At 44.2% G+C, this 26,052-nt stretch overlaps 1 protein-coding gene across 2 annotated transcripts in view; it reads right to left on the reverse strand.

Moving 5' to 3' along the window:
- Positions 1-26,052, reverse strand: part of ATXN10 (ataxin 10) — a 1,945,293-nt gene that overhangs the window by 733,098 nt on the left and 1,186,143 nt on the right. For both annotated transcript variants that reach the window (XM_069628187.1, XM_069628188.1), the window contains one exon: positions 450-558. In XM_069628187.1, the coding sequence (XP_069484288.1) occupies positions 450-558 (109 nt within the window). The remainder of the gene's footprint in view (positions 1-449; positions 559-26,052) is intronic.

The following is a 26,052-nucleotide window of genomic DNA, read 5'->3' on the forward strand; positions in this document are numbered from 1 at the left end:
CTGGTGGGATGCGCAAAGGATAGCCACACAAATTGGATGAATAACTCATACTGGGAGAGCGAAGTTGCAGGGTAGGGGGCAGAAAATGGGGACTTAGACTGAGTTCAGGAAGGCCGTTAATCCGAGTTAGTTGTGGCGGAAAGCCAAAAATTATCATTGGGAATAAGGTGACGTACTTACTTTTGTTTGTAAGGAAATGGAATGGATTTGGACATTATAAAGTGTATTTAATTAGTTTATTTTTGTAACATAATGTAAAAGTACCATGTGTACTAAAAACATGTTTAAATAAAAAAATCGTACAGAAAAAGTCATGATTGTAGAGCTACTTCATATTCTTTCGAATCATTCACTCATTGATTACTCACAATGAGAACATCTGAATGTTTCCTTTGCCATCAAATTAATTTGAAGTCTCTTATTATACATAAGAACAGCATAAAACGTACCTACGACTGTCTCCAACAAGCTCGGGCAGCTTTGCAAACATTGCAGCTGTTCGTTGTTCGAAGTCATTTCACAAAGAACATCAAGCAGTCTGATAACAACCAAAGCCTCCTAAAAAAGAAAAAAAAGGAACTGATGAGGAGCATTATATTAAAAATATGTTCAACAACGGTGCAGCACAAAAAGGCGAGCAATTCTATATTAAACTATTTGATCTGTGCATGACCATCAGGCACAAGAAAGGCCTGAAATCATAAGTGGCATTTGTAATGTGCCAGATACATTATACTGAGGTGGTCTCCCAGGGCTGATCTAACTGTTGAATGCTTGCAGGGCCCATGTCTGTAGTAATAAAACCCCAGTCTGTGCTGGAGAAAAGTCACATTTGGGGACAAGGAAATTGGCAGAAGAGAAGGAGAGACAAGTACAAATATGTTTAAACTGGAACATTGAAATGTTCTTGTAATCATTGTTTCTTTGCACATAGTTATTCATTAACAAACATAATAAACATTACTTCTTCCCCTCAGGCAGTAATAATAGTTGTTTGTTCCTGTTGTACTACGTGCACTAATGGTCCAAACATATCCATGGGGCTTTGTGGGTAAAAGCAATTTTTTGTTGGGAGTATTTACACTCTACATTTTTATTTTGGGACGTATTTGCCTATTTTTGGGGAGTAAAAGTGGCCGATATACCCCTTATCTGTAGGGCTGGGGACACCCGAACCTACATTTTATTATGTAGACTAGACAACATAGGCATCGCATACTGTTCATAACTTTAGAAACGTATTACACAGCGTTCCGCCACATTTTCCATAGTTCTCAGATCTGTTCTCCGTGGCCATTGTTAGTACCATACGTGGAGCCTGTGGATGGATTGAATCACTGGGATCGGGCGAAGTGGGCCTTCAAGGATGGCTAGCCTAAGGTTGGTACATAGTTCTCACAGTGTTCACCCCATTCTTCCTCTGTCAGGGTTTGGCTTCTACAGCCAGCTGCTCCAATCCGTCTGAGTTCTCTGAAGTCTCCCCTCAAGTTTCACTCCCACAAAGCTTTTTCCTTCATTGTCTATCTTTATAGGGGTAGCTCGTTTTTTTTCTTCAGGTCTGCTACTTTCTCCTCCCAAAAATGTCTATCTATACCTCTCTGTGCTGCTTCCTCCCTTAGTCATTTAATAGTCTTTGTTTCCGCCACTTTACTTCCTTGTTCCTGAAGGGTATCCAACATGTTCCCCTCACTTTATTCTGACAACCATTCTTTCTACTTACATGGGTTTTTCCACTCCTTCACCTTGTTCAACACTTCCTCTACCTACTCCGAATTACTTTCCTCCATTTCCTGTTCTTTCCTTGTCCATCTCTCATCTCTATATTCTCGCACAAGCAGTCTATACTACTCCCTACCTCCTTCACCCCTTTGGGCACCTCGCCTAGACCAATTTAGGCAAATTCCCTATCATTACCCTCTCCTTCCTCATCCCTTTGGGCACTCCCTTAGACCAAGTCAGATTCTTCAATTTCCGACCATCCTTCCCTTCTTCATACCTCTGGGTACCACCTCCACTCCATTCCTCTGGTACTTCCTTCCACTGCCCCCCCTGGCTAAATCTCTTCCCCACCGCCATGACCTTTTGCTTGCTAGCCTTGTGGGTTTTGCTCCTTACAGTCCACTAGGTTTCTTGAACACCACTTTCAGGGCTCGTCTTTGCCCAGCCTCCTAGGTGTTCCCTGAAGTCGTCAGTCTCCGCCTTACCCTAAGCCTTCTGAGTCTCCCCCTACAGCCTTCTGCCTCCCCAGCTCGTTCCCCAACCTCTGAGCTTCCTTTCTCCAGCCACCATTGAAGGAACTATTTCTCCTACCTCCACCACCTACTAACTGAGCCGTTGAGGTTTTATAGGGCTTTGGACTCTTCTGCCAGCCTTCCTTTTGTGGAATGGGGATCAGCTCTGGGGAGCTTTGGAATCTTGGTTCTCTGGACCTTCATGGTTCTGAGCCGCACCTTTGAGAACCACATCCACCATATTGGAATTCCCAACCGTCTCTTGTTCTCTAGGTGTATTCAAGAGTAGCTTCCACACCCGCACAGAGGAAGCCAGGCATACCAGCACTGCTGGCACTGTGGGAATGCTGCTCTTTGATTTTCTGAAAAGGGCCATAGAAGTGGTTGTTACCCTACGAAGAGGTGCCTTTTACGATGCCACCATCCACTAACTCAGTCTAAGAGGGCAAGTTGTCACACTGGAAGGACCTATTTGACATTTACAGTTCCCAAAAATCATTATCTCAGTTGCCATAATTAATGAGTTAATCACAGTGGGACATTAAGATAATCTTCCATGAGACCCACAGATAGTAAAAAAGTGCCATATTTCGATGGTAACTTAGTTCAATGCCTCAGATAAAAAAAATATGGGCTCTGTCAGTTGCTTTGTTCTCAGATTTCAGTGTTTAAGTCTCTTTGTGTGAGATCACTTTCAGAGACTTGAGAGCAAGGCTCTCATGGGAGGGGAGGAGGATTCTTTCAAATTGACACTATGTGGGTCTGCTATGTGATGTAGGGTCAGGAGGACTAATACAAAGAGTTCCCCAGGTTTCCCAGCCCATATGTAATCTATGGTGTTCCTTCCATCACGCTAACCCTGGTCTTAAAACACATCACTTATCAACAAGGACAAAGTCACTTACTGCTCAAGCCAAGTTACCTTGTAATAGATGTGGGATCTGCAATGTATGATATTATGATATGATATTCACTGCTCTTATGAATCAAAGAACGCAAACAGTTGCAGCAAGACCTGAAAGAAACCCAATCGCACAGGGTCCCACTGTCTACCAACAACAAACATATGTTGGTTCCACATTAAAAAAGACATTGTTACTTCCCTCAACTTCCCTTGGGTGGTTCACAGGCAATCAGGAGGTTTGCCTGGGTCAGCCAGACGTATAATGCACCAAACAGGGGAGTGACATGGAGAAAACCAGTATTATCAGTGGTGCCCAGCATGGCATTTTATTTATTTATTTTGTATTTTTTGTTTTTATATAGCGCACAAAACCCAGAGGTATCCAGATGCTTTGATTTAAGTATATGGTTACAGTAAGTGCTGGTAGCATACAAGTTACTTAGTTATAGAGCAGACGAACAATAGGCCTTAAAAGTGCAAAAAAGACATACTTATGACAGCTCACCACTTAATGCAGGATCTAAATCATAGTACATATGGGGACATACAAGGTACATAGAGAACATACAATGGAAAGCTCGCCTCTTGTTACAGGGAACTACATCATAGTACATATAGGGGCTTAGCAGGTACATAAAGCATATACTCTGGAAAGCTCGCCTCTTGTTGCGGGGAACTACATCAGAGTACATATGGGGACATAGCTGGTACATAATGATAAACTTTGGCAAGCTCACCTCTTGTTGCGGGGGAACTACATCAGAGTGCATATGGTGACATAACCGGTACATAAAGAATATACTTTTGAAAAATTGTTGTGGGGAACTATATCATATACATATGAAGTCATGGCACGTGCAAGGAAAACAATGCTTTGGGAATCTTGCATATTGTTGTCGGGGGTAGGGGCAGACATGCATACAGTAGGTGAAGTGGTAAGGTGCAGACTAGGTGGATGCGGTCTAGGATAAGAAAGGTATCTTGGCAAGTGGACAGAGGCATGGTATGGTGATAGTATAGCATGTAAGCATGGCGTAACAGTGATAGAAATGACTTGCATTATGAAAAGATATTGCAACATTGGAAATAAGTAGCAATCTTGACAGACAACGCAAAGTCGGTAAATAGGTTAATGCACACTTGATAATCCAGTAAGTGTGGAGACGTCCGCTGAGCAAAGAATCCATCAGTAACGTAAATGTTACAGTGCTGGGGATAAGGGCCGAGAGTGCGTGGGATCAACCCTAGTAACTGGGCATTGACCACAGGACCGAGGTGAATTGCATGTCAGCGCAACGGTCAGTGAATATAGTGAGCCTGACCATTGTTATGTCCTGCAAGGATTTCAGAGGGGATCCAGGCGGTAACGGTGTAGGAGGCAGGATGCGGCAAATGCGGACCGCAAGTCGGGGCAGGCATGAAACAAGAAGAGTTTGAAGGGAGCATAAGGAGTTAGGTTTGATGGCATTCGGATCAGGGTGGTGTAGACAGCAAACAGGCTGTCTCAGTGAGTAGTGGGCAGAGTAGTGTGAGAGCCTAACAGAGTGCGCCTCTTACCTGAGGAGACAAACAGGGGCGCTCCAGAGCGCGCGCGGGAGACTCGCAGCGGGCACTAGGGCAATTCCAGGAAAGGACAGGGCCTTAAGACTCAGCCCTTGGGTATAGGCCCTGCGTCGCCTCCCGGCTCTGGATTTGCAGGATCCAGTAGCCAATCAGGATGCTGCTTCAATCGAAATGCCTCTCCAGGCAAGACAAGGAGGTCAGGCACACACGAAACTCTGTCGGCCATCTTGATGGTGGTTACAGGCCACTGGGACCCATGCAAGTCCAGTCAGGATGAGAACACTATGCCCCAGTGGAACGGTGGAAAGGGGGCCCATCCTTCTGCTTTAAGCAGTAGAAGGGAAAGACATGTAAGGCATCCTACATTTGCATGAAGTGCAAATGTAGGATGCCCCTCTTATTGCTCTGTGAAGCCGCACTGTCCATGACCGTAGCAATCACAATCAATGAGAAATAAAATTCGAACTATAGTCACCAATCCTTGCAGGGAGCTGTTTGCATACCACTGCTCATCAAAATCAGGCCGACCCAGACGGTACAGGCCCAGTAGCAAACAAAGCCACAGCAGCGCAAACCCGATGTGGGTGTGAAGGAGCACAGTGATAGTGCTACTAGGCAAGGAAGGTGTACGAGCAGATCATGAAGAGTGGATTGAGTTCAAAGCACTGATAGAGGAGTGAGTTCCAACATGAGAGGAAGTGGGAGAAGAGGTGGTACAGGGTATAAGACAGTGTAGTGAGATGAAAAGAAGGAAAACGCTTGAAGGGAAAGGAGAAAGTCAAGAACGCTGGAGAGGGCAGGGGGGAAAGGAGGTGAAGGGAATGAAAGAGTGGGTAAGGTGGCACAGCTAAGAAGGACATGAAAGGAGGAAACAAGTGAAGAAGGTGCTACAGAACAGAAGCGCACAGAGACGGGAGACCAGAAAAACCATTTGCGAGAACTGAGCAATAGTGAGAAGCTAGGAGAGAAATTGAGGGAGCAACCACAGAAGGGTGAAAAGCTGGAATCAACCAGTTCAGAAGAAGAAATGTTGAGAGGCAGGGAAGAGAACCCAATCACAGCACAGCATCAAGGGGGAGGAGGAGAGAGGAAATAATACAAGGGAATTAGATCAGGAGGTTAAGAAGGGGAGTAGGCAGTCCTGGTAAGGAGCACGTGTTAATCTTGTGCTGGGAGTCAACAGCCAGTACTCCAGGAAGCATATCCCTAGATCTATGGACCCAGTGAGAGCTGGTCGCACGTAACTCAGGTGTGGCAAGGTCTGAGGCATGTCCAGGGCACTGTGAGCCATGGAAGCTAGAGAGTATCACCCAAAGAGAACTCAACATTTTGATAAGACACCAGCAGAAATTCTGAAAGAAGTGCAGAGGACACATAAAACACCAGTGACTGACATGCCTCAGCCCCAGTATGCAGAGCCCCAAGGAATTAAGGGACAGACTGCCAGACTACTGTCCTTAGTAATTTTTAATTCCTCCTTTATCATTTAATTTAAAAACCCTTCATAGGTTTAACCACAGACAAAGGAAGATTACAGCCTTTGACTAGAAGTGATTCAATAACGGGAGCACTAAGACAAAGGCCCTCATTATAAGTTTGCTGGTATCCCGCCGGTATTACTGGTGGGATACCGGCAAACTGTACTACTGTTTCTGCCACTTGGTCTGCCGGGACTCCATGGGGGTAATTTAGCTGTATTTCCGGCACCAGTATTACTGGCCTGGTAACACTTTCCGTTTTTTGACAGTACGGTGCGGATATACCTCCAGCTCTGAGCAGGAGGTAAATTCTCCAGCCTACCGGCAAACTTACAGTTGGCCAGTCCGAAAAAGTGCTGGTAAACGTTATTACCAACACTTTATTTCTGGATCGGCCAACTAATAATGAGGCCCAAAGACTGGAAGTCCACAAATCCAGAGATTTAAAAAAAAACAGATTGCCAAGTGAAAGAATGCATTCTGCATTGCATTCTGGGACTTAAAAAACAAAGTGCTAATACAGTGATTGCAGGTTGGGAAAGTTCCATGAGGCATCTAATAACTGATGAATAGAAGAAAGCCTCAGGCAAACCAGGGGACAAGATTTAGATTTCAAGACCACCTCACAACTTAAAAGTACAATGAAACCTTTGAAAATGACACCTTGGAGTTTATGCTACTCTCTCTGCAGCGATCATCACAGCTGCCACCAATCGGTGTAGCCTATAGATCTATCTATAAGGGTTTGGATAATGTTACAAGGTCACCTTGTAAAGAGGGGGTGGGGATTCCTCTCAGCCTGGGGTGGGAGGCCTATCAGGTTGGAAGCCAAAGCCATTCCTACCCCAGAGTGGGAAGGGGCAGTTGGAAGGGCCCCAGTTCCTTTCTCCCCTGTAAGTGCCTGCCTAAGTGTTAACAGTACCACTGCAATTCATTCCATGTCTCTGGAAAACATTGCTGGCCAGTCTCCGCCTTTGCATTTCAGATGAACACAACACACTACCAAGATCTGGGGAGAAAGCTCACAAGACAACAACCCACAAGAGTAGTTAAGCCAACAACTCCAGTCATCCCATGATTGGCGGCTCTCACGCAGCCAGCAAGAGCCAGCCAAACCAGATGGCAGCATGTCCCCTCAGCTACCAGAGATACCGCTGAACAGATGCATCATGCACTGCACTATAACAGCTGCAACAAAACTTTGTACAAGCAGTCACAGGCGTGCCGCAGAGCAGCTTCCGAATGGAGCGGAAGACTCTTAATTGGGGTCAGACTTTGCTGCAATGCAGCCTTCAAACACAAACTGGGCACTCTTGAATGTGTGTCTCCATGGTTTCATCATGGCAGCCCCGCTCGGAAGAAAGGGGCATGGCTTAGCCCTCTGTCTGTACACTTTGACTATTTTAACACCCCAAGACAGGAAAGTCAGGATGAAATTGGTCAGGGAAAGAGGTGCATGGGAAAAGGAGGGAGAGGATAAGAAGGGCGACAGCAAAAGGGAAGGTGTGGGTTGTTCAGGGGAGATCAGAGAAGGAGGTGGAGATGACAGACCAAGAGACCAGCTGGAGGAAGGACAGTGAACTGGCGTCAGGAGGCGTTTTGGAGAAAAGGTGAGATATTGGTTGGTGAGAGCAAGTGGCACTTTGTTGTGCAGATGCATATAAGCTGAGTGAAAGAGTTAAATAAAGTGTAGAGCGTGAGTGAAAGGTGACAGTAAAATGAGCGTGAGTGAATAGAGGGATGAGCGGTAGTTAGAGGGGAGTATGGTGGTGGGAAGAGAGGGTAATAGTGGAGTGGGGAGGGAAAGGTAGTAGTGGAGGGGTAAGTATAGGAATGGAGAGGGGAAGAGTGGCAGCGAAGTGGCAAGGGGAAGCGTAGTAGCGGAGTGGAGACGGAAGAATAAGGTTGGAGGGGAGAGTAGTAGCAGAGCAAAGAGGGGGAAAGCAGTAAGAGAGGAGAGGGAGAGAAAGGCAGAAGTGAGTAAGAAAGAGTAGCATCGGAGGTAGGGGATGGAGAATATGAGAAAGACATCAGAGGGTCATAAGAAAGACATAATAGGCGAAATGGTGGAGTTGGCAGGAGGAGAATAGCAGGAGGAGGGTAGAATAGTTGCTAGAGACAGTAAGATCTGGGCATGAGGAAAAGAGAGTGGGGCACATCCCTACAACCCAAAGAACGAACATCAAGATAGAGAAGATTTAGTCTAGGAAGTCCCTGGGGGAGGTTAGACAGATTAGGCGATTGCTTTTAGGCCCTCGAACATAGAACAGTTAGAGCGTAGACATTAGGGATCAATAAGCTCTAGATACTGACCTAAGGGGTAAGAACACCCGAGTTAGGGAGAAAAATGCACTTCTAGACGAGAAAGAGTGAGGGATGGCCCCCAGCGCCCTGCCAAAACATTTTTTAAAAACCTTAAACCTTTTCTGAGAGTTGGCAATTATTTAGGCAATCTGAGACAATAACCACTTTTTAAATATTAAATTGAAAATGTATATTTTTTGTCATTTAATATTGAGACCATACAAATTAAGGACAGTGGAAGTCAAATACGGGTTCACTGGTGTTTAAGAAAATAAGAAAGGAAAAAAACTGTCTATGTTGCTCAGAATACATACACTAAATCAAATTTGTATATGATTAAATGTAACTGTCATTCAAATTATAAATATGTTTTTATATGTGTATTCTGAAACTGCAATAAACGATTTTTTCTACTGTTTCAGTGGAAAAGTTAAAACGAAATACATGGCATGTATAAGTTAATAAGGTTGAAAACATATTTAATTTGAGTCGGTTCAAAGGCTAATGCAGATACAAAAGGGACATTAAATTGCCAAACCTTTGTTCTGAAAGAATGTGTTTCCTTAATACCATCTGGGTTGCATTTTCAACAAAATACTGTGTTGAAATTTGAAATCTGTGATACCAGAAGTGATTTCAATCTTCTAATTGTATTTTTAAGTTCATGGGTTATAAACTGCTGTCAAAGTAATCATTGTTATGAAGCATGTTGCTATACTGCCTGAATGAAAATTTGGCTTAAAAAACATCAAAATTAATGGAGGTTTTTATGTGGGTTCAAAAATCACACAATGCTTTGCGTTATTTCAAGTTGAAGCTCTGATCGAAATAATATAAATATTTGCTTAGAAGATGCATACTTTTCCAAATGATTTACACATATTGATAAACCCAGTTTGCAATGAATTTCCCAAATTATTCAACTTCTGTTGAATTGCAGGTCATTTCAAGCCCATACATTTAATCTTCCAATTGTGATTAAATCTACGGAGCTAATGTGCATTGATTAGTAGTGATTCTTTCAACCCCAAATATAGATGATGTCTCATATTATGATTTTCTTTATTTCACAAATGCCATAATTCATTAAGGTAAGTTGATTGTGCTTTATCCAAGTTTCAGGATATAACATTTATGCTTTGATAATTGTATGCTTGTCATAAAAGTGAATTATTCTGAGGACATTAGAGGATTGAGTTGCGCAACATAATATCCTCTCAGACACTCAACTTGTCTTCAGGGAGTGGACGGGGACTGTACCCAATGTTTAAATGTATAGTTAATATTGGCTAAATACATTAGTAGTTTGACCTTTGACTTTGTGGACAGGAGGCTCCCTTTGGCATACCCCAAATGAAATGGGTGTTCTAAACCCCTAATTAATGTGCTGAAGTACTCCATGCTGTCTATCAGGTCTGTGTCTGTTTTGGGAAAGGCGGCAAACTAAGTGATTCTTTAAAGACAGTAAATGGGATCAGACAGGGGTGTGTATTCAAACCCCTTTTGTTAAATCTGTATGTTAACTCCCTTGCTACCCTTCTGAAAGCCTCAGGTGCTGATGTTCCACTTTGTGGGGGCAGAAGGCTACCAGCCTTAAGTTATGTGGAGGATGCTCTTCTGATGGCCAGGACCCCTGAATCCATGCAGTTGTTGTTAGGCAAGCATGGTGTTTAAATGTTGCATCGCGGCCTAAAGGTGAACGCAGCAAAGTGTGGTGTTCTATGTTTCTACAGGAAACTGAAGAGATGCATGCGAATTTCCCTGGCAGGTCATGATTTAACAATCTTTGGCCACTTTGATTATTTAGGGATAATTTCACCAACTGGCTAACCTGGACAGATCGCATTGTAAGACAGAAATGCGACAGGTCATAGGAGGTCTCTTTAAACGCGCCAGTATCTTTCAGGTGCATTGCATGGAGCATATGCTGGTGGTATTTCAAAGTAAGGGTATTGACACATGAGCTTATGGGAATGAGTGAATGGTGGGGATACAATGTTGAGAGGCAGATAAATATGACATCCATAGCTTCTGTCCCTCCCCCAGTTCAATATTGCACAGATGAGAAACGTTACTCACTAAGACAACCGTACCACCCTTCTCAGAGGCAAGTACAGCAGGAGATGAGCATAATTAAGCTGAAGATGGCACCAGTAAAATCAAGCCAACTGTATGACAATACATATGCATGCATTAGACGTGAAGCAAATGTGCACTCAACATGAAGAACGCGAACACTAGGTAACATATGCATTTAAACTGTATTGTATTGTACTGGTCATTTATAGAACACCTTTTACCAATATTATAGTCTCAAAGAGCTGATGGTGGGAACACCCTTGGTGGACCGAAGTCCAGAGTGTTGGAGGTCATGGAGTAATATTAGAATTTGTGTGTGCATTTGGCCAAATAAGGCTTAGCAGGAATGGTCATAGTTCGGTAGAGAGAAATGAATGCGGTCAAGCATGTGGATGGGTGCTAAGAGGAGTCAGGAGATGGCGTGAGTGCTAGAGATTCACAATGAGTTCAGCATGCCTGAATTTGTCATAGGTCTTCGCTGCATTCTGATGATCAAGTTATTCAAGTGTAGTCTGGTATAAGTAGGCAGAGAATTATGAGACCAGCATGACAGAATTCTGTCATAGTGTCAAGATCTGAGGTCCACGTAGATTAGAATACTTCCGTCCCCAAGTACCAGTCAGAGAAGAATATAATCACTCGCTGACCGGTTATTGGGGCCACAAGTGGTAGGAACAGGAAACACTGGGTCCCATATGGCTGCAAGGAAAATACAGGGTTAAGTATGCAAGGAATAAAGACAGGACTGTATATTATGGAAAGACAAAAAGGCACCAACCCTTGGGGATGACCGGTTACCACTCTAAACCTAACTGCTCCCCCTGAGGATGATGAAGATGTGAAAAGATGTGAAACACCTCTATGTAATCATGGTCCACCGTGATGTTGCAGATACAGTTATTGCTTGAACAAAATTTGTCAAAGTGTCTGGTGCTTGATACTTGGGTCCAAAGAAAAATGCCAAGGCAAAAGGACAAAGAATAAAGACAATCCAGTGAGCAAATCCAATATCACAGCAGTTCAGGAAGGCAGTCCAATCAGGTACCAAATCCAATGCAGGCAAATCCAAAGAATAGTCTAGAGCCAAAAAACGAGGTCCAAGTCCAGAGATCAAGAGATGATGTGGTTTAGAACAGAGAAGTCGCCAATCGCCATCTGAACAGCTGAGAAGCACTGACTGAATGAATCATGCTCCTTGTATTCAGTGACTTCCTCATCACGTGACTATTGTTTCCTGGTCACGTGATCCCCCTTTCCTATGGCCCAGTGTCACGTGACCGCTGTGCATAATTGCTGTGTGAGTAAAGAGTAACGCATGAGGGGTCACATGAGCGGCCGGGAAATGGGCAGGATCTCATCGAGATCGAAACCGCCATGGTCACCTCCAAAGCCATCGAGGCCAAAAGCGCCACAAGTGGGGGGCGGCAGGTCGCCAGGCAGGGCTGGCAGCAGATGGTAAGTGAGGTCTGCGTGCAGGCGCAGGTACAGATGGCAAATGCAACCCGCGCCGCTGCGGACCCGGATCTCCCGTGCGCAGCCCTGTCGGCACTCTAGGGAGTCGCCTCGTGACACATAGTCCTTGCTGTATTCTGATGTGTGCAGGTAGACGTGCCTTGTGGCCAGTGTCCACGGAGTGGTGCGTTATACGTACCTAGCAGATTCGGTGAAGATTTGTTGTTTGTGTGCTCAAACAGGTATTGGCTTCTTCTGTCGATACTTGCGACTGCGATAAAATGTTTAGTGACAGCCTGTGCTCCAATTATTTGCAACTAGAGGAGCACAGGTTGCACTTCCAGGTTTTTCTAGGCAGATAATGTGGCAAGTCTACTCAGATATCGAGCTCTTACTGAACCTTCTCAATTGTTAACTTTACCATGGGCGGGCCCATCCTATAGTTCATACATGCACAATACCTATCCATACCTCAAGTCCTTTCAGTGCAATTCCAGGGCTAGTTCTTGATTGGGTTCCTGGAGTAATGCACGATAACCCCCCACCTGGCCTTCCGGTAGGAGAAATGGCCATGGCACAATTCCTCCTATGACAATTCTCTGATGTGCATCCCAATCTGTCTGATTGCGATGGTGGTGATTTTATCACAACCACTTTGAGTGCAAGGTGCAGCGACTTATCAATCCTGTGACATTCCATAGTGTGAAAAAAGATATGAAGAGCTGTGTTCCAGCTGGTGGTGCTTGTCGGAAACCAGGGTCATGATGGGGTGTGTGTGTGTGTGTGGCTCGGGCCAGCACGAATACGCCCGGCACCACCTGGTGACGAGTGTCCCTCTGTACGGAACCAGGAATTGGAACGTTTAGGGAGGGGTTTCAGGATAATGCTGCAAATAGCCAGGTTTCAAGGACTTTTTTGAAGGAAAGGTAGTTCTCGGTGCAGCGGATATGCAGAGGAAGAGTATCAGAGAGTTAAAAGGCGAGGTCAGGGATTGGGGAGGCTGGAATCTTGGGAATTTTGAATATGATCGAGGTGTCATCTGCATAATTGCAGCAGGTAAAGTTGAGAGAGAAGATGAGTGCTGGCCGTGGGCTTAGGTATAGTTTGGAGAGAAGGGGTGATCAGGAGGCTCCTTGTGGCACACCTTTTGTGACGGGACGAGGGGTGGAGGAGAAAGGTGGGAGGAGAAAGATTTGCAAGCAATTGGAAATAAAAGAGGTGATCAATTTAAGGATGGAGTCTTTGATGCGTAGCGTGAGGAGCCTGTACCTGAGTATTGTGTGGTCCATGGAAAATCCAAGAGGATGAGTGCAGCACATCCTTCTGAATCGGCAGTTAGTTTTTACGTCATCCCAGACAGAGACCAGAGAGGATTCCGTTCCACAGAGGGGTTGGAACCCTGAATGGACTGGGGTGAGGAGTCTATTGGCTTCTGTGACGAGGCCAAGTTGCTTATTTGCTGCACAGTCAATTAGTTTAGCAATGAAGCAGGTTTTCGAGATTGGACTGTAGCTTGATGGGCAGAGTGGGTCGAGGCTGGATTTTCTGAGTAGCGGTTTCGCAGGAGAGGTTTTGAAAGCCTCTGGGAACGTGCCATATCAGAGAGATTTATTTATGATGCAGCAGGCTAAGCCACCAGCACAGGTGGAGTTAAGGATCTTTTTTTGAAAGGGGTAGTTGGAAAGGATCTCTGGGCGAGCCTGAGGGTCAGCTAAGTACTAGTATGTTACAGAAATTGGCCTGGGAAAGAGGTGTGAATGAAGAGAAAGTTGGTAGGGAGGGCGAGGAAATATTCGGTTTTGAAAAAGGGCTGGATGTAGATGGTGGCATCCGAGCTAGTTTTGTAGTGATGGTACAATGTCGTTCAAGCACAATGGTTTGAAAGTGTTTGGAAAGTTAATTGCAGAGCTTGTGAGTGAGTGATGGGAGGGTTAGGCAACTGGGGAATTGAATTCCCCTAGGATTCTGTGGAGTTCCCTGGATTTTGGGAGTTGGAGATTGGTTCAATGGTGTTTTGCTGGCTTTCTTGATTTCATACAGATATGCCCTGTTCTTGCGAAGGCCATTTTGTTTTGTATGGTAGGCTTGGTCCTCCGAGTTCGCTCTAGGTGATGCTGGGCAGTTTTAAGAGCTTTGAGGGAAGGGGGAGTACCAATTTTGGTGTGGGCTTGATTGTAGAGATGGGCGGTGGGTTGGTGTGATGGGGTGGTCATAGCTCTGGGGAGCCATTTGCCGAAGAGGTCGATGGATGGGTGTCTTTCCTTGCGAGAGAGATAAAGTAGTGTGTGAAGTAAAGAACGGGCCAGGTCTGGGTTGATGATGATTTTATTCCAGAGATGGAGGGTGGCCAGAGTGGTTCAGGAGATGTTTGCTGGGCGCGGTGCAATATTGCCACTGGTGGAAGTGAGGGTGGGTTCAGCGGAAGTGGGTGGTTTATAGTGCGAGATGTACTGTGTAACGGATTTAAAGACACACCACATTCCAGACCAGGACTCTTCCCACTGGCAAGGGATATGGCACACAATAGAAACCCTTTTAATTTTATTGATTTCAGATTCAGCTTTGAGAAGGCACCCAACCCGTCTCACACTCCCTTGACAAACACCCTGTGTCGCAATGGATAATGAACCAGGCCGGTGTGTAATAATTAAATATTTATTTTTAAATTCAAATGCGAAAATCAAATAAATTAAATTTAGGGCAGCAATCACCAGTGGGGTGATAAGATACAGCAAAATGTTATAACACAAATAATTTATCTTTCTGACATTTGACACATACGTTTTAAATGGATATGGAAGCAAAGTCACTTTTTGGTCATACTTATAGATGGCACAACTGTTAGGCAACCCCCTGCTACAAGCCCCCAAACTCCTGCTGACTAATCTCTGTGTGGGTGGAAAGAGTGGCAAGGAGTCACAAATCAGAGGCAAAAATCAGATTGTAAATTCGACTTCCCACCCCAAAATGGGAGGCCAAAAACGAAATGACAACCCTTGAAAAGGAGCAAAATTGAACTCGGAATTCACTGAATAATTAGAGGTCAGTTTACATGTGCGGTATAATGGATAGGACAGGAATTTGTGTGGCTGTACTACAGAGGCAAGAAAGCTTACAAGCTACTGGGCAGGGAACTCTAACAGGAATACAGGTAAGAAAATCGACTTTGAAAAGGAAAACAGTGCAGCAAAAATCACACGTGGCAAAGTTGCAATTTCTTATTTTTCACAGATTTAAACAAGCAAAAAGCTAAGAAACTAGGATAAACAATCAAAACCGGAAATCGTTTTTTTCTGATGAAGTACAAAGGCACATGGCAGATAAGATACTGAAGTGAAGGAAGAACTCTGATGGGGTGACAATATGGATTTCTTTATAGGAAATAAAAATTGGATTTTATAATGAAAGCAATCCCATGGCAAAAATCTGTTTTGTTCAAAAATGATTTGTTCTACTGAGACTGTATTTTAGTGGCTAGATTATTAAATAAAGACAATGCACGCATGGATGTTAATTTGTAATTTTAACCAATTCGCACCGCGTACGTCCTTGTATGGGAATTAATAAATTCATCAAAAAAATGGTACTAAGGACTTGCACAGATAATGTAATTCTTTTCAAATAATTTCAGCTAACAGATATATACTGCACAGATTCTTCTAAGAACCTTAGAAACAGAGGATGCTACCAATTTGGGAAGTACTAGGATTCTTATTTTTTTCATAGGGTTTGCACAGAATGCAAGGTAACAGAGCGGTATATGCAGCTTTTTGGTACTGGGGAGGGTGATACTTGCTAAATGCACTTGAGTGGGGTAGTTTGGACAGCCAGCCAGGTCTCAGGACAACGGGACAAGGATCTGGTCACTTGGGCAGCGGCAGGGCTCTCCTTTATGGGAACAGCTGGGCAGAAGGGGTCTGGTCTCTGGATTCTCCCAAAGTGTATCAGTGGCCTCTCCTCTTTTCTCCCTGGATTTGTGGGTCTGCCTGGATCTAGATGGGTGATTCTGCCTGGATCTGGATCAGCTACTGTCCTGTTCTGGTGTACCCTCCCGAGACCGCTCCTCACCTCTGGCTTCCGATGAGCTGTCTCGAGACTCCACTGAGGTCTTCAGCTTGGTTTTCTTCCCCTCCTTCTTTCTTTCCTTTCTTTTTTGTCGTGCAAATAGGGTTGAGCTCCTCCAGAGGCCACCTTAACAGGGACCAGAACCCACTGCAAAGGAAACTCTTCGGAGCCCGTCCCAAACCAGGGAAAAAGCCTTCAGGCACCAAAAAACCCTGGTAGATGTGGTTGAAGTGGTCCTTGGAAAGACTACCAGGTTAAGTCTATCTGGATGGAAGAAGTCCTTTGATTTCCCATGTGCAGACCAATGGGACTAAAGTTTTAAAGAATAGCTGAGCCGACTTGGTGGAATGTCCTTGCCAAGAATTTAGGTGATAGTAGGAAGGTATGGGCAACCCTGTGCAGCCAGGTAATTGAGTAACAAAAGTAGTGGTCGAGCGATGGATGGATGGGAGCCGGCCAGACTTTGTGAACACCGTGGCAGCTAGCCATGGTAGAAAAGAAGAGGAGCCATAGCTGGCGAGGCAGAAAAGGATAGCTAGGAAGCCAGCCGAAGCGAAAAGAGGTAGACGAGGGAAAGCAAAGGGTTAGCAAGTACATGAGAGCGCGGACAAAAAAGGAAAGTCAGAAAGGCTGTACAAGGCAACGACAAGCTGAAATAGCATTAGAAAGGAAGCGGTACAGGACCGAGGAATATGAGAGAGCGGACCCATGGTAGAGGGAGAGTGGGGGCAAAGCCGGTACCGAGACACCAGATGAAAACAGAAGGAAGAGGTGGAGCTAAGCATGAGCAAGGGAGGATTAGAGAGGGACTGAAAAACTAGAGGTACCGGCTGAGAACCGGGAATAGTAGCTACAGAAGGCTATGCAAAAGAGGAAGTGTGTAAACAGCAGCAAGCTCCAGGAGAACGGATACAACGCACCGTGCTTACGGCAGAGTACGTTGATAAGCGCGGTGGCCATATTAGGTGAGGACTAGACTGCAGCTGCTGCTTGTCGTACTGAATGTACAATACGGTGGGACAATCTCCACTTGTGCCAACACTTCCAGAGGTAGCTGTCGTGCCACGACCACGGAGGCTTAGGATCTTGCAGGATGAATTTTGAATGTCTGGATTTTTTAATGTCCTGAATCTCCCTATGCATCCCTCTTATATAGGCAGGATGACAGAGAATTTTTACAATTTGGGTGGAAGTAATCTGACCCTACCTCTTGGATGGGATAGGTCAGGCTATGGGTTCCCCCCTCCAACCTGTAGGCGGATGGTTCCAGGGAAGTGACATCAGTTTAAGTGGGTGTGTTTTATGACTTGCTTTGCTTCACCACAGTTACTTTTACCAAAATAAGTTATGGGACAAAAATCTTATATTTACAATCATCACCAGCATAAAAATCAGATGGGCAGATCCCATATTTCACAAGGAATATGCCAGTTCAAACGCCAAATCTCTGCGATGCTGCTTTGCCCTTTGGGCACCATTTTGCAATTTTTCACGGGAAACATTTTATCTAAAATTCTAAAAATGGCTATACATAAGCCTAATAGTGCCTGGCATATTTCCTCCAAATTTAATATCTGTGCCATTTACGCTTTCCCCAGAAATGCCTTTTTACTGCCATTCACACCCACCACGTGCCAGGAAGACACACCGTCTTATTTTGCTTGTACAAAATTAACATTAAAACTGTCATAATCTCCCATTACTGCTTATTCAGATTACTGAAATTAATGTCTTAATGTAAAAAGTCTTTAAATCAAATGGGCTGGATTTGTCCCGAAATGTGGGCGGTCTTTCCAACCCCCCAGCCAAATGTCTTCCCTTGGTAAGCTTGCACAGGGTTTGCCATGACTCCCCCTTTGAAGTCCTCCAGTTTGAATGCAAAGGAACTCACACTTTTGAGGCAAACACAGTGCTGGACTCTTTCTTTTTCCTTGGGAGCATTTCTGCCAGCAGTCTGAGGCAGCCTGTAATTATCACACTTGTCAGGTCCATAGAACAGGGCCCCTGCCCTGGCAATATCAGTTCACGGGGAGATGCGACATTGGCCTTTAAGCCAGACTGGTCTAACAGGAATGCCTGAGCTCCAGCCAGACTGTTGAAGTTCTTTTTTTTTTTAAAGAGGAAAAACACAGAGCACAATATACATATGTCTTTGCAGCGCCTCTTTCCAAATGTACAGTTGTGATTCTATGCGAGCTACAGTACTATTTCCTATTTAGTTTTCACAATGTTAGTTCACTGCTTTGCAAAAGCAGGTATCCAAAGGTTCATTATTTTCTTCCTCATGATCATTTCACAAAAATGTGTTTTTCTTCCTTTTTACTATCTGATGGCTTTTTATAGCTCTGGTCAGTCTCTGTACACAAGGATATGCTTGGAACTGGGTTCTTTGAACATGGACATATAGCAAGAGAGAGAGAAGGATATAGAGAGAGCTTCTTTTAAAGTACTTTGTGTGGGTTAATTTATTTCCAAAAGTAAATTCAGGCTGTGTTTCAGTAGAAAAACAAAATCTTTGCCTTTCAGTGATTTCCCAGTACATCAGCTGCTCTGGGAATGTTTTTGCCGCACTTCTTGCTACTCAGCAGAAATAAAACATGCCAGGAGGGACTTCCTTGAAGGGCATAACTTTGTGAAAATTGAAATCAAGAGTAAATTGCAAAGCAGTCCTGGGTGTCATGTGTGCAGCTTTAGTATTCAGCACGACAGAACAGAAAAAGGTGATGCCGTTCGGAGCAAAGGTCATTTTTGGCTTGATTTAGATGACAGAAGCAAATGCAGCCATTCTAAGTAGTGGCAGTGTTTAAAACGTGCCACTCCTGCGCCAGAGAAAGAAAGCACAGCCGCTTTTGGGTGAAACGTGGAAATGTGTTTTTTGTTGTAGGGTGGTTTCTGTCGGGGCTGTCAAATGTACTCCACAAAGCTGGGGTATAAAGACGGGGACAGGGAGGCAAGTGTGTCGTGCGCCAGCGAGCTGCCTTATTTCTGAGCAGATATGGGGAGTAGGCGGGAAGGGTCAGTGGATTTGGACGGATGACGTGAGTTGTGTGAGGCAGAGGCTGGCGAGTACTGAAGGGTTTCTGGAGAGCTGCACGCCAGTGAGCTGCTAAAGTCACCTTTTTGTATGGTGAAATGTCAGATGCGTAGGGGTGGGGGAGCTGCTGAGAGAGTGGAGGTTTGGGGCAGGGAAGGGTGAGGAGTGGAGATGGGTGTGAAACATTTGGGGTCGGCATGGCAGGACAAAGAGTGAACGGGAGAGCCACCTAGAATCAACTTTGGCACAGCAATTGAAAGACACTTGATTTCAATTTTGGCACAGTACTGGAAAATTACCTAGAGTCAACTTTGATAGAGCAATGGGAAACACTCTAATTTAACTATTCCACAGTAATTGAATACTGCCTAGAATCAACGTTGGCACAGAAGTGGAACACACCTAGATTTAACTTTGGCACAGTGAGGGAAACCACTCAGATTGAACTAGGTCGAAGCAGTTGAAACCCACCTAGATTTAACTTTGGTAGCACAATTTGAAAACACCTATATTTAACTTAGGCACACCAAAGTCAAACACTAACATTTAACTTTAGCACAGCGATGGAAATCGACATAGAATCATTTTTGGCACAGCAATGGAGCACACCCAGATTCAAATTTGGCCCAGCAATGAAAGCCAGTCAGATTCAACTAGGCCGAAACAGTTGAAAACCACCTACATTCAACATTGGCACAGCAATGGACAAACTCAGATTTAACTTTGGCACAGCAATAGAAAAACCTAGATTTAACTTTGTAAGAGCAAAACAAAAGGGTTAGAATTAACTTTTGGCAACAGAAAAGGAAAACAATCAGATTGGACTTTGGCACAGCACAGAAAAGGAAAAAGGCCTAGATTTAACTTTAGGAACAGCAAATGAAAACACTCATATTTGATTTTGGCACAGCAATGGATATGCCCATTTTTAGCTTTGGCACTGCAATAGGAACACCTAGATATAACTCGGGAAGAGTGATTGAAAATGACCTAGATTTAACTTTGGTAGACTGAAGGGAAGACACAGAGTAGAGCTCCTAGCAGGGGAGCAGCCCTACCTTGACACCCAGAGCCAGAGGATGCCCCGAAAGGTTAACTTAATAAGGGGACGTATGGCCCAATTGCAGGGCGATGGGAGGGCAGGGAGGGAGGCAGGATGCGGTGGGACCAGGAAGGGGGCAAGAAGGGGGAGAGAAAGTGCAAAATTAAATCAATACAAATTTAAAACCACCCTAGATTGAAGCGGATCAAGGGCACACGGGAGACACTTACCCCCGGAGAACACGGTTACCTTATACAAATTAGGCTAAATGCAAAAGGCTACCTCACGCAAACTAGGCTAAATGCAAAATATGGCTAACTTACACAAATTAGACTAAATGATGAAAAAGGCCAACTTAAACAATTTAGCCTAGATCTAAAATACGGCTACCTTGTACAATTAGGCTAAATATATGTTGCTATATGAAATCTGGTTATAAGAGTGGAGGGGTTTTACTTGAGGACAGCAATGACTGTACTCCCCGCCGACACAACACTTACCTTAACCACTGTTGTAGGTTGTCTGCACCAGGCGACCCAGCTGAACACAGTCAACCACGGGGTGGGGCTGCTTGGAGGGGGTGCTGCCCTTTGCCTTGTAGCTCTTAGCCGGTGGCTGCCCAGAGAGGTTATCTCAAATGGGTTTCACAGCGCAATCAATGGTCAGGGGCTGAATGGGAGGCAAGAGGGAGTCCAGGAAGCGGGGTGGGGGAGGCAGAGGTTGTCAACATCAATGCAGGAAAATTGCAAAATAAATCAAAAAATAAAACCAAATGCTGGAAAGGGATGCAGGCAGAGGGGGAAGCAGGTGGTGAAAAGTGGAAGTGATGCTGCAAACGAGGAGCCTAGACACTTGTTGGGAGTGCAACAAGCCTCATGGCCTAATCGGCGGTGGGAGGGAGGGGGAAACCAGGAACCGTGGCAGGGAAGGCAGAGGGAGTCAAGATGAATGCCTAGAAATAGCAAAATACATTGAAAGAAAATAAAACCAAAGGCTGGAAAGGAACGCCGGCACAGGGGGAAGCACTTAAGACTAACAGCGGGTCATTTCGCTAACCATTTCAGTATTTACATATCGACTATGTAGATATGCTCCAATTTTGTAACCGCTACAGGTACATGCTGGTAGTCATTTGCCTCTTTTCCTGATAGATCGAAGCAGGTCCATGCAGACATGCAGGTGTCACATGTGCTGCGAAGTTCCCCATACAGAAGGTATTTCCAAGGTGGGGAGTGTGCGAAGTGCTCTGGTCTGAGTATGGACTGCCTTTTGTGAATGAGGTATTTAGGCACATCAATATCTTGTTGGGTATTGAGCATAAATTTGCCTCGGCTTACCACCCACAAGCAAACAGCGTTTGCAAGTGCCTCAATAGACTCCTAAAGGAGTGAATTGCCAAACTAAAAGACACTGAAAAAGGGTTGGCTGCATTGCCTTCCTCTCGCACAATTTGCATTACGCAATCATCCCAGCTCTGATCATCAACTGACTCCATATGAGCTGGTGACAGAACGCAGAATGCACGCGCCCCTTGCTCCTCCCACTCGAGCTCAAATTGATGCAGAAAATTCTGCAACTGTATTAAGGAAAGAAATGCACGATTATTTGGCAGCTATGACGGAATCTCTTAAATGTATGTCTTCACGGGTACCAAAAGTGGAGCGGGGTTCGAAGAAGACTGATGAAGCAAATGAACAAGTGATCGAGATGTACTACTGAGACCACTACTACTGTTTCTATGGGATAAGGTCCTGTGCAGGAATATGACATGACGGTGGCAGAAGCCCCTTTTCGAGGGACTGTTTATCGTGGAGGCAGTTACACAGACTGAAGTAAAAGTTCAAGGAAGGCATGCCTGGTTGCACACCTCTGCGACGTCAAACTCTATAAAGGAGAGACCCCCTGTTCACCAAGATTGAGCAAGAAGACAAAGGGGATGTGAGAAGAGTGCAAACAAGGTTTATGACGAGGACCAATCAGGAATAAGAAGAGTAAAAAAACATTTGTTCTATAGATACACAGACAAGTCAGTTAAACATTGCTTCAACAACACTCAAAATAAAGCGTGACACTTCTACAGTAAAAGGAAAATAACAGATGTTAACTATAGCAATTATATTTGTCTTGGGTTTATCATTTTTTATGAACACGTATCCCTTTTTGGGAACCTGGAATGTCCGTTTGGCCCTAGGATTTCAATCCTAGCAAGGTTTTTCTTGTGAAACTTGTTTCCTAACTAAAAAAATAAATATGCATGCATTCAATGAGATGAGATATAGGATTTTAGCACCTGCAAGGGCTTATATCCATAGAAATGTGCAAAAGAGAGACACTATAACCTTGATGATAGGAGCAGTTTTTCATCTTTTGTGTCTCTATATTTTTTTACTGGTTGACAGTACAACACTATAGCACCTATGGTCTGATAAGGCCATTGTTTTCGGTTTTTCATGATGTCAACACAAGTACAATACGTATAGTAATGCCAGATGAACCAACCACTGAGTCATACTTTGATAATATCACTCATGTCTCCAGAAATATGTGGTACCTCCACATGAGCCAAGTGGGGAGAGAAACGTCTGATGAGTACTGTTTTGGGGGGGTTTCCGTCATACCCTATATGCCATGCATGCCTCCTGAAAGTTCAAATCCACTGAAGTACCGCACACGTAGCACACTGCCTGAAACATCTTGCAACGTGTACGAAAAGAGGGCAATTTCAGCACAGAAGGGCCTCCATGTACTGGCTAACAAAAGAAGATTCCTGCATGTGGATAATTTTATGACAGAAGTGTCAATAATAAGCAATGTTGAAACACAACACGAGGTAATACGTTATATATTATCAGGCCAAAGAAGGATCAGAAATAATAACAGTAGATCACCAATTTTTGTAATGCATTGACAAACGGGAAAGAGAAACTGCTGGATGTTGGCAAAGAGGCTAGTTCCAAATTGAAGGCCAGATATTTACCACAGAAGGCTGGGTTGACGCATTGATAGGTTGTAAGGTACGGGGTGCCTCAATGAATTGACCAAATGCATTAAAATGCTACCATGGTTAGAGGATGAAGCAGGTCCCCTACACATACTTCCCTTGACTAATGCCTCTCTATGCATAAGAAATACGGGTGAAGTAAAAGTGGGGGAAAATAAAGTATGCAAAAACATTTTTACGATTTGCCCAGAATTAAGGTAGGCACAGCGGTATTAATGGACCATTATTTGGCCTGTGGTTGTGGGGTGTACATGCATCTCCCTCCAAATTGCAGCGGCACTTGCTCATTAGTAGAAATAAGAGCACCTTCCCTAGTGGTGCCCCAGAGTGAACTGCAGATTGATTTCCCCCAAATGAATGTACACCTAAGAAATAAAAGGTCACTTATCCTTAAATGCACAAAAAGGAATAACTATGTTTCGGTAAAAGCAGCTGCTGCGTATAACGCCATACCAGACGAACATAAATTGTTCTTTACATCCTTCTTCACTGCCGGTCCGTAAGCATGTGAAAATGCCAAGTCGTTGCAAATAACACAGTGGGAACTGCTGCAGATGATAAATATCACTATGAAAGGCATTAGTGCCATAAAGCAAGAGCTGAGAGCAGTCAGGCTCATGACTCTCTAAAATAGGTATGTCCTCGACCTTATTACGGCCCTGGAGGGTGGCATGTGTGCAGGAATTGGAACATCTTGCTGCACATACCTACCCGCCCACGATGAGGAAAATGGGACCCTCACAGAGGCGATAGCCACTTTGAAGGAATTGCGAACAAGAATGGTTGGAGGAGGTAGATGATATTGCTGATGATGATTGGTTTAATGACCTGTTCTAATGGATTCCCTCCTGGCTGGCTGACCCATTTGAGTACTAATGGCCATTTTGGTACTAGCGCTACTTGCCTTCTGTGTTCTAAGAATCAAAATAAGCCAATGCAAAAAAACAGCCAAAAAGACAGTAGGAATGAAAATAATAATAAACTTGGATACTCGCATACACGAGTATGCACAAATAGACGACCTGCTGTGGGGTACATTTAAGGCCCTTGCAGAAATCCCCTTCAAGCAAAAACCACATGGAAATAATGCGGGAAAAACAGTGGCACTTTTCTTTCCATGGCGCATATGTGTGGCGAGCACTAAACACAAGAATGCCACCAAAAGAAGTGCTCTGCATTGTTTAACCTTCATTTGAATCATCTGAAAATGACCTACATGCACCACATTTGCTGTTCTATTTTCTGAATACTAAAGCTGCACACATGACATCCAAGACGGCTTTGCAATTTGCTCTTGATTTCATTTTTCAACATCACAAAGTATGCCCTTCATGGAAACCCACCCTGGCATGCTTTACTTCTGCTGCGGACCAAGAAGTGAGGCAATACATTTCCCGATCAGCTGATCTACTGGAAAATCAATTGAAAGGCAAAGAATTTGGTTTTCCATTTAAACACAACTTGTGTTTTCTTTTTCTATAGACCATTGTGCACAAACTGCAGTAAATGAAAGAAATAACGCAGTGTTTCTTTTTCTCATGCCAATTTCAAAGAAATGCTTGGCAGTATATCTCTCTGTGTCCAGAAACTGACCCTATCTGTAAAAGCACTTCAGAAGGTTATTTAACAAGAAACTGTGTGCTGCAGAAACCGCATTAGTAAACTCAAAATGAACTGAAATAAACACACGTGTGAATTTGCTCTTCTGAAAATCAGGAAAATGCTGTTTAAAAGTGAACTGACAAATGACAGTGTTGCTTGGATAGAAACAGTATTGTATGTGTGGGGGGTTTACAGTGACATGGCTACCTAAAAATGTAAATTATATTTATTCCCAAAAAGACTTGGTTTCTGTTGAAAGAAAGAAAAAAAAACTTGGAAACCAGCAAAACAGGTTTGGCCCAGGCACTTACTCCAAAGGTGCCCTGCCTTCCATGGGAAAATAATTACCTCCACAAGTGAACCAACCCCATGGGCCAAAAAAAGGGCCAAAGTGTGGGAGTTTGCGGCCTCGTCAGACTGGCCGGCATTTCTACAGAAAGGAACAAAGGACCCATGGGGAACTAGTATTTTCACCGAGATATGCGATTTCCTTTGACACCCCTCCCCAGCCCAACTGCCTGGCTTCAAAGGGTGTCATGGAAACCCTTTGTTCAATCTGACCCAGGGGAAGACAATTCGGCTGTGGGGGTTGGAAAGACTTCCCACACGGTTGACTAATCCAGCCCATTGACTTTAAAGAACTTTTTATATGAAGACATTTCTCTCAATGCCCTGAATTAGCAGTCATTTTATATTATGGCAGTATTTTATGGGATTTTTAAACAATCAAAATAAGACCCGGTGCATGTTGCTAGCACCTGGGAACTGGAATGGCAGGAAAAATGCATTTCTGGGTGAAGTATAAATGATACCGCCATTCAACTTGGTGAAAATATGCGAAATAGTAGTGGGAATATGTGTAGCCATTTGCAGAATTTTAAATAGTATGTTTCTCCTAAAAATGGCATATCTGCTTTTTATGATGGTGACTAGTACAGATTTGAAGTTTTGCTCCATAACTTATTTTGGTAAAAAGTAACTGTGGTGAGACAAAGGAAGTCATTAATGCACACACATAAAATTATGTCATTTCCCCTGAACCAATCAGCCTGGAGGGAGGAGGGAACACCAGTAGCCTGGCCTATCCCGGTAGAGGGGCAAGACCAGAGTACTTCCGCCCAGCTTGTAAAATTCTATGATGTCACTCTGCCTATATAAGGGGAAGACAGGGAAACACTAGAGACAAACAACTGAAAACCAGACTCCCAAGACCCCGGAAAACAGAGATACATCCCAATATTCAAGGATTCAAGAACACAAAACCAGATCTAGAGGCAGCTAATTCCATCCAGGCAGG

This window comes from Ambystoma mexicanum, chromosome 12 (genome assembly GCF_040938575.1).
Source record: "Ambystoma mexicanum isolate Mex_15411 chromosome 12, UKY_AmexF1_1, whole genome shotgun sequence".
Taxonomy (NCBI): Eukaryota; Metazoa; Chordata; class Amphibia; order Caudata; family Ambystomatidae; genus Ambystoma; species Ambystoma mexicanum.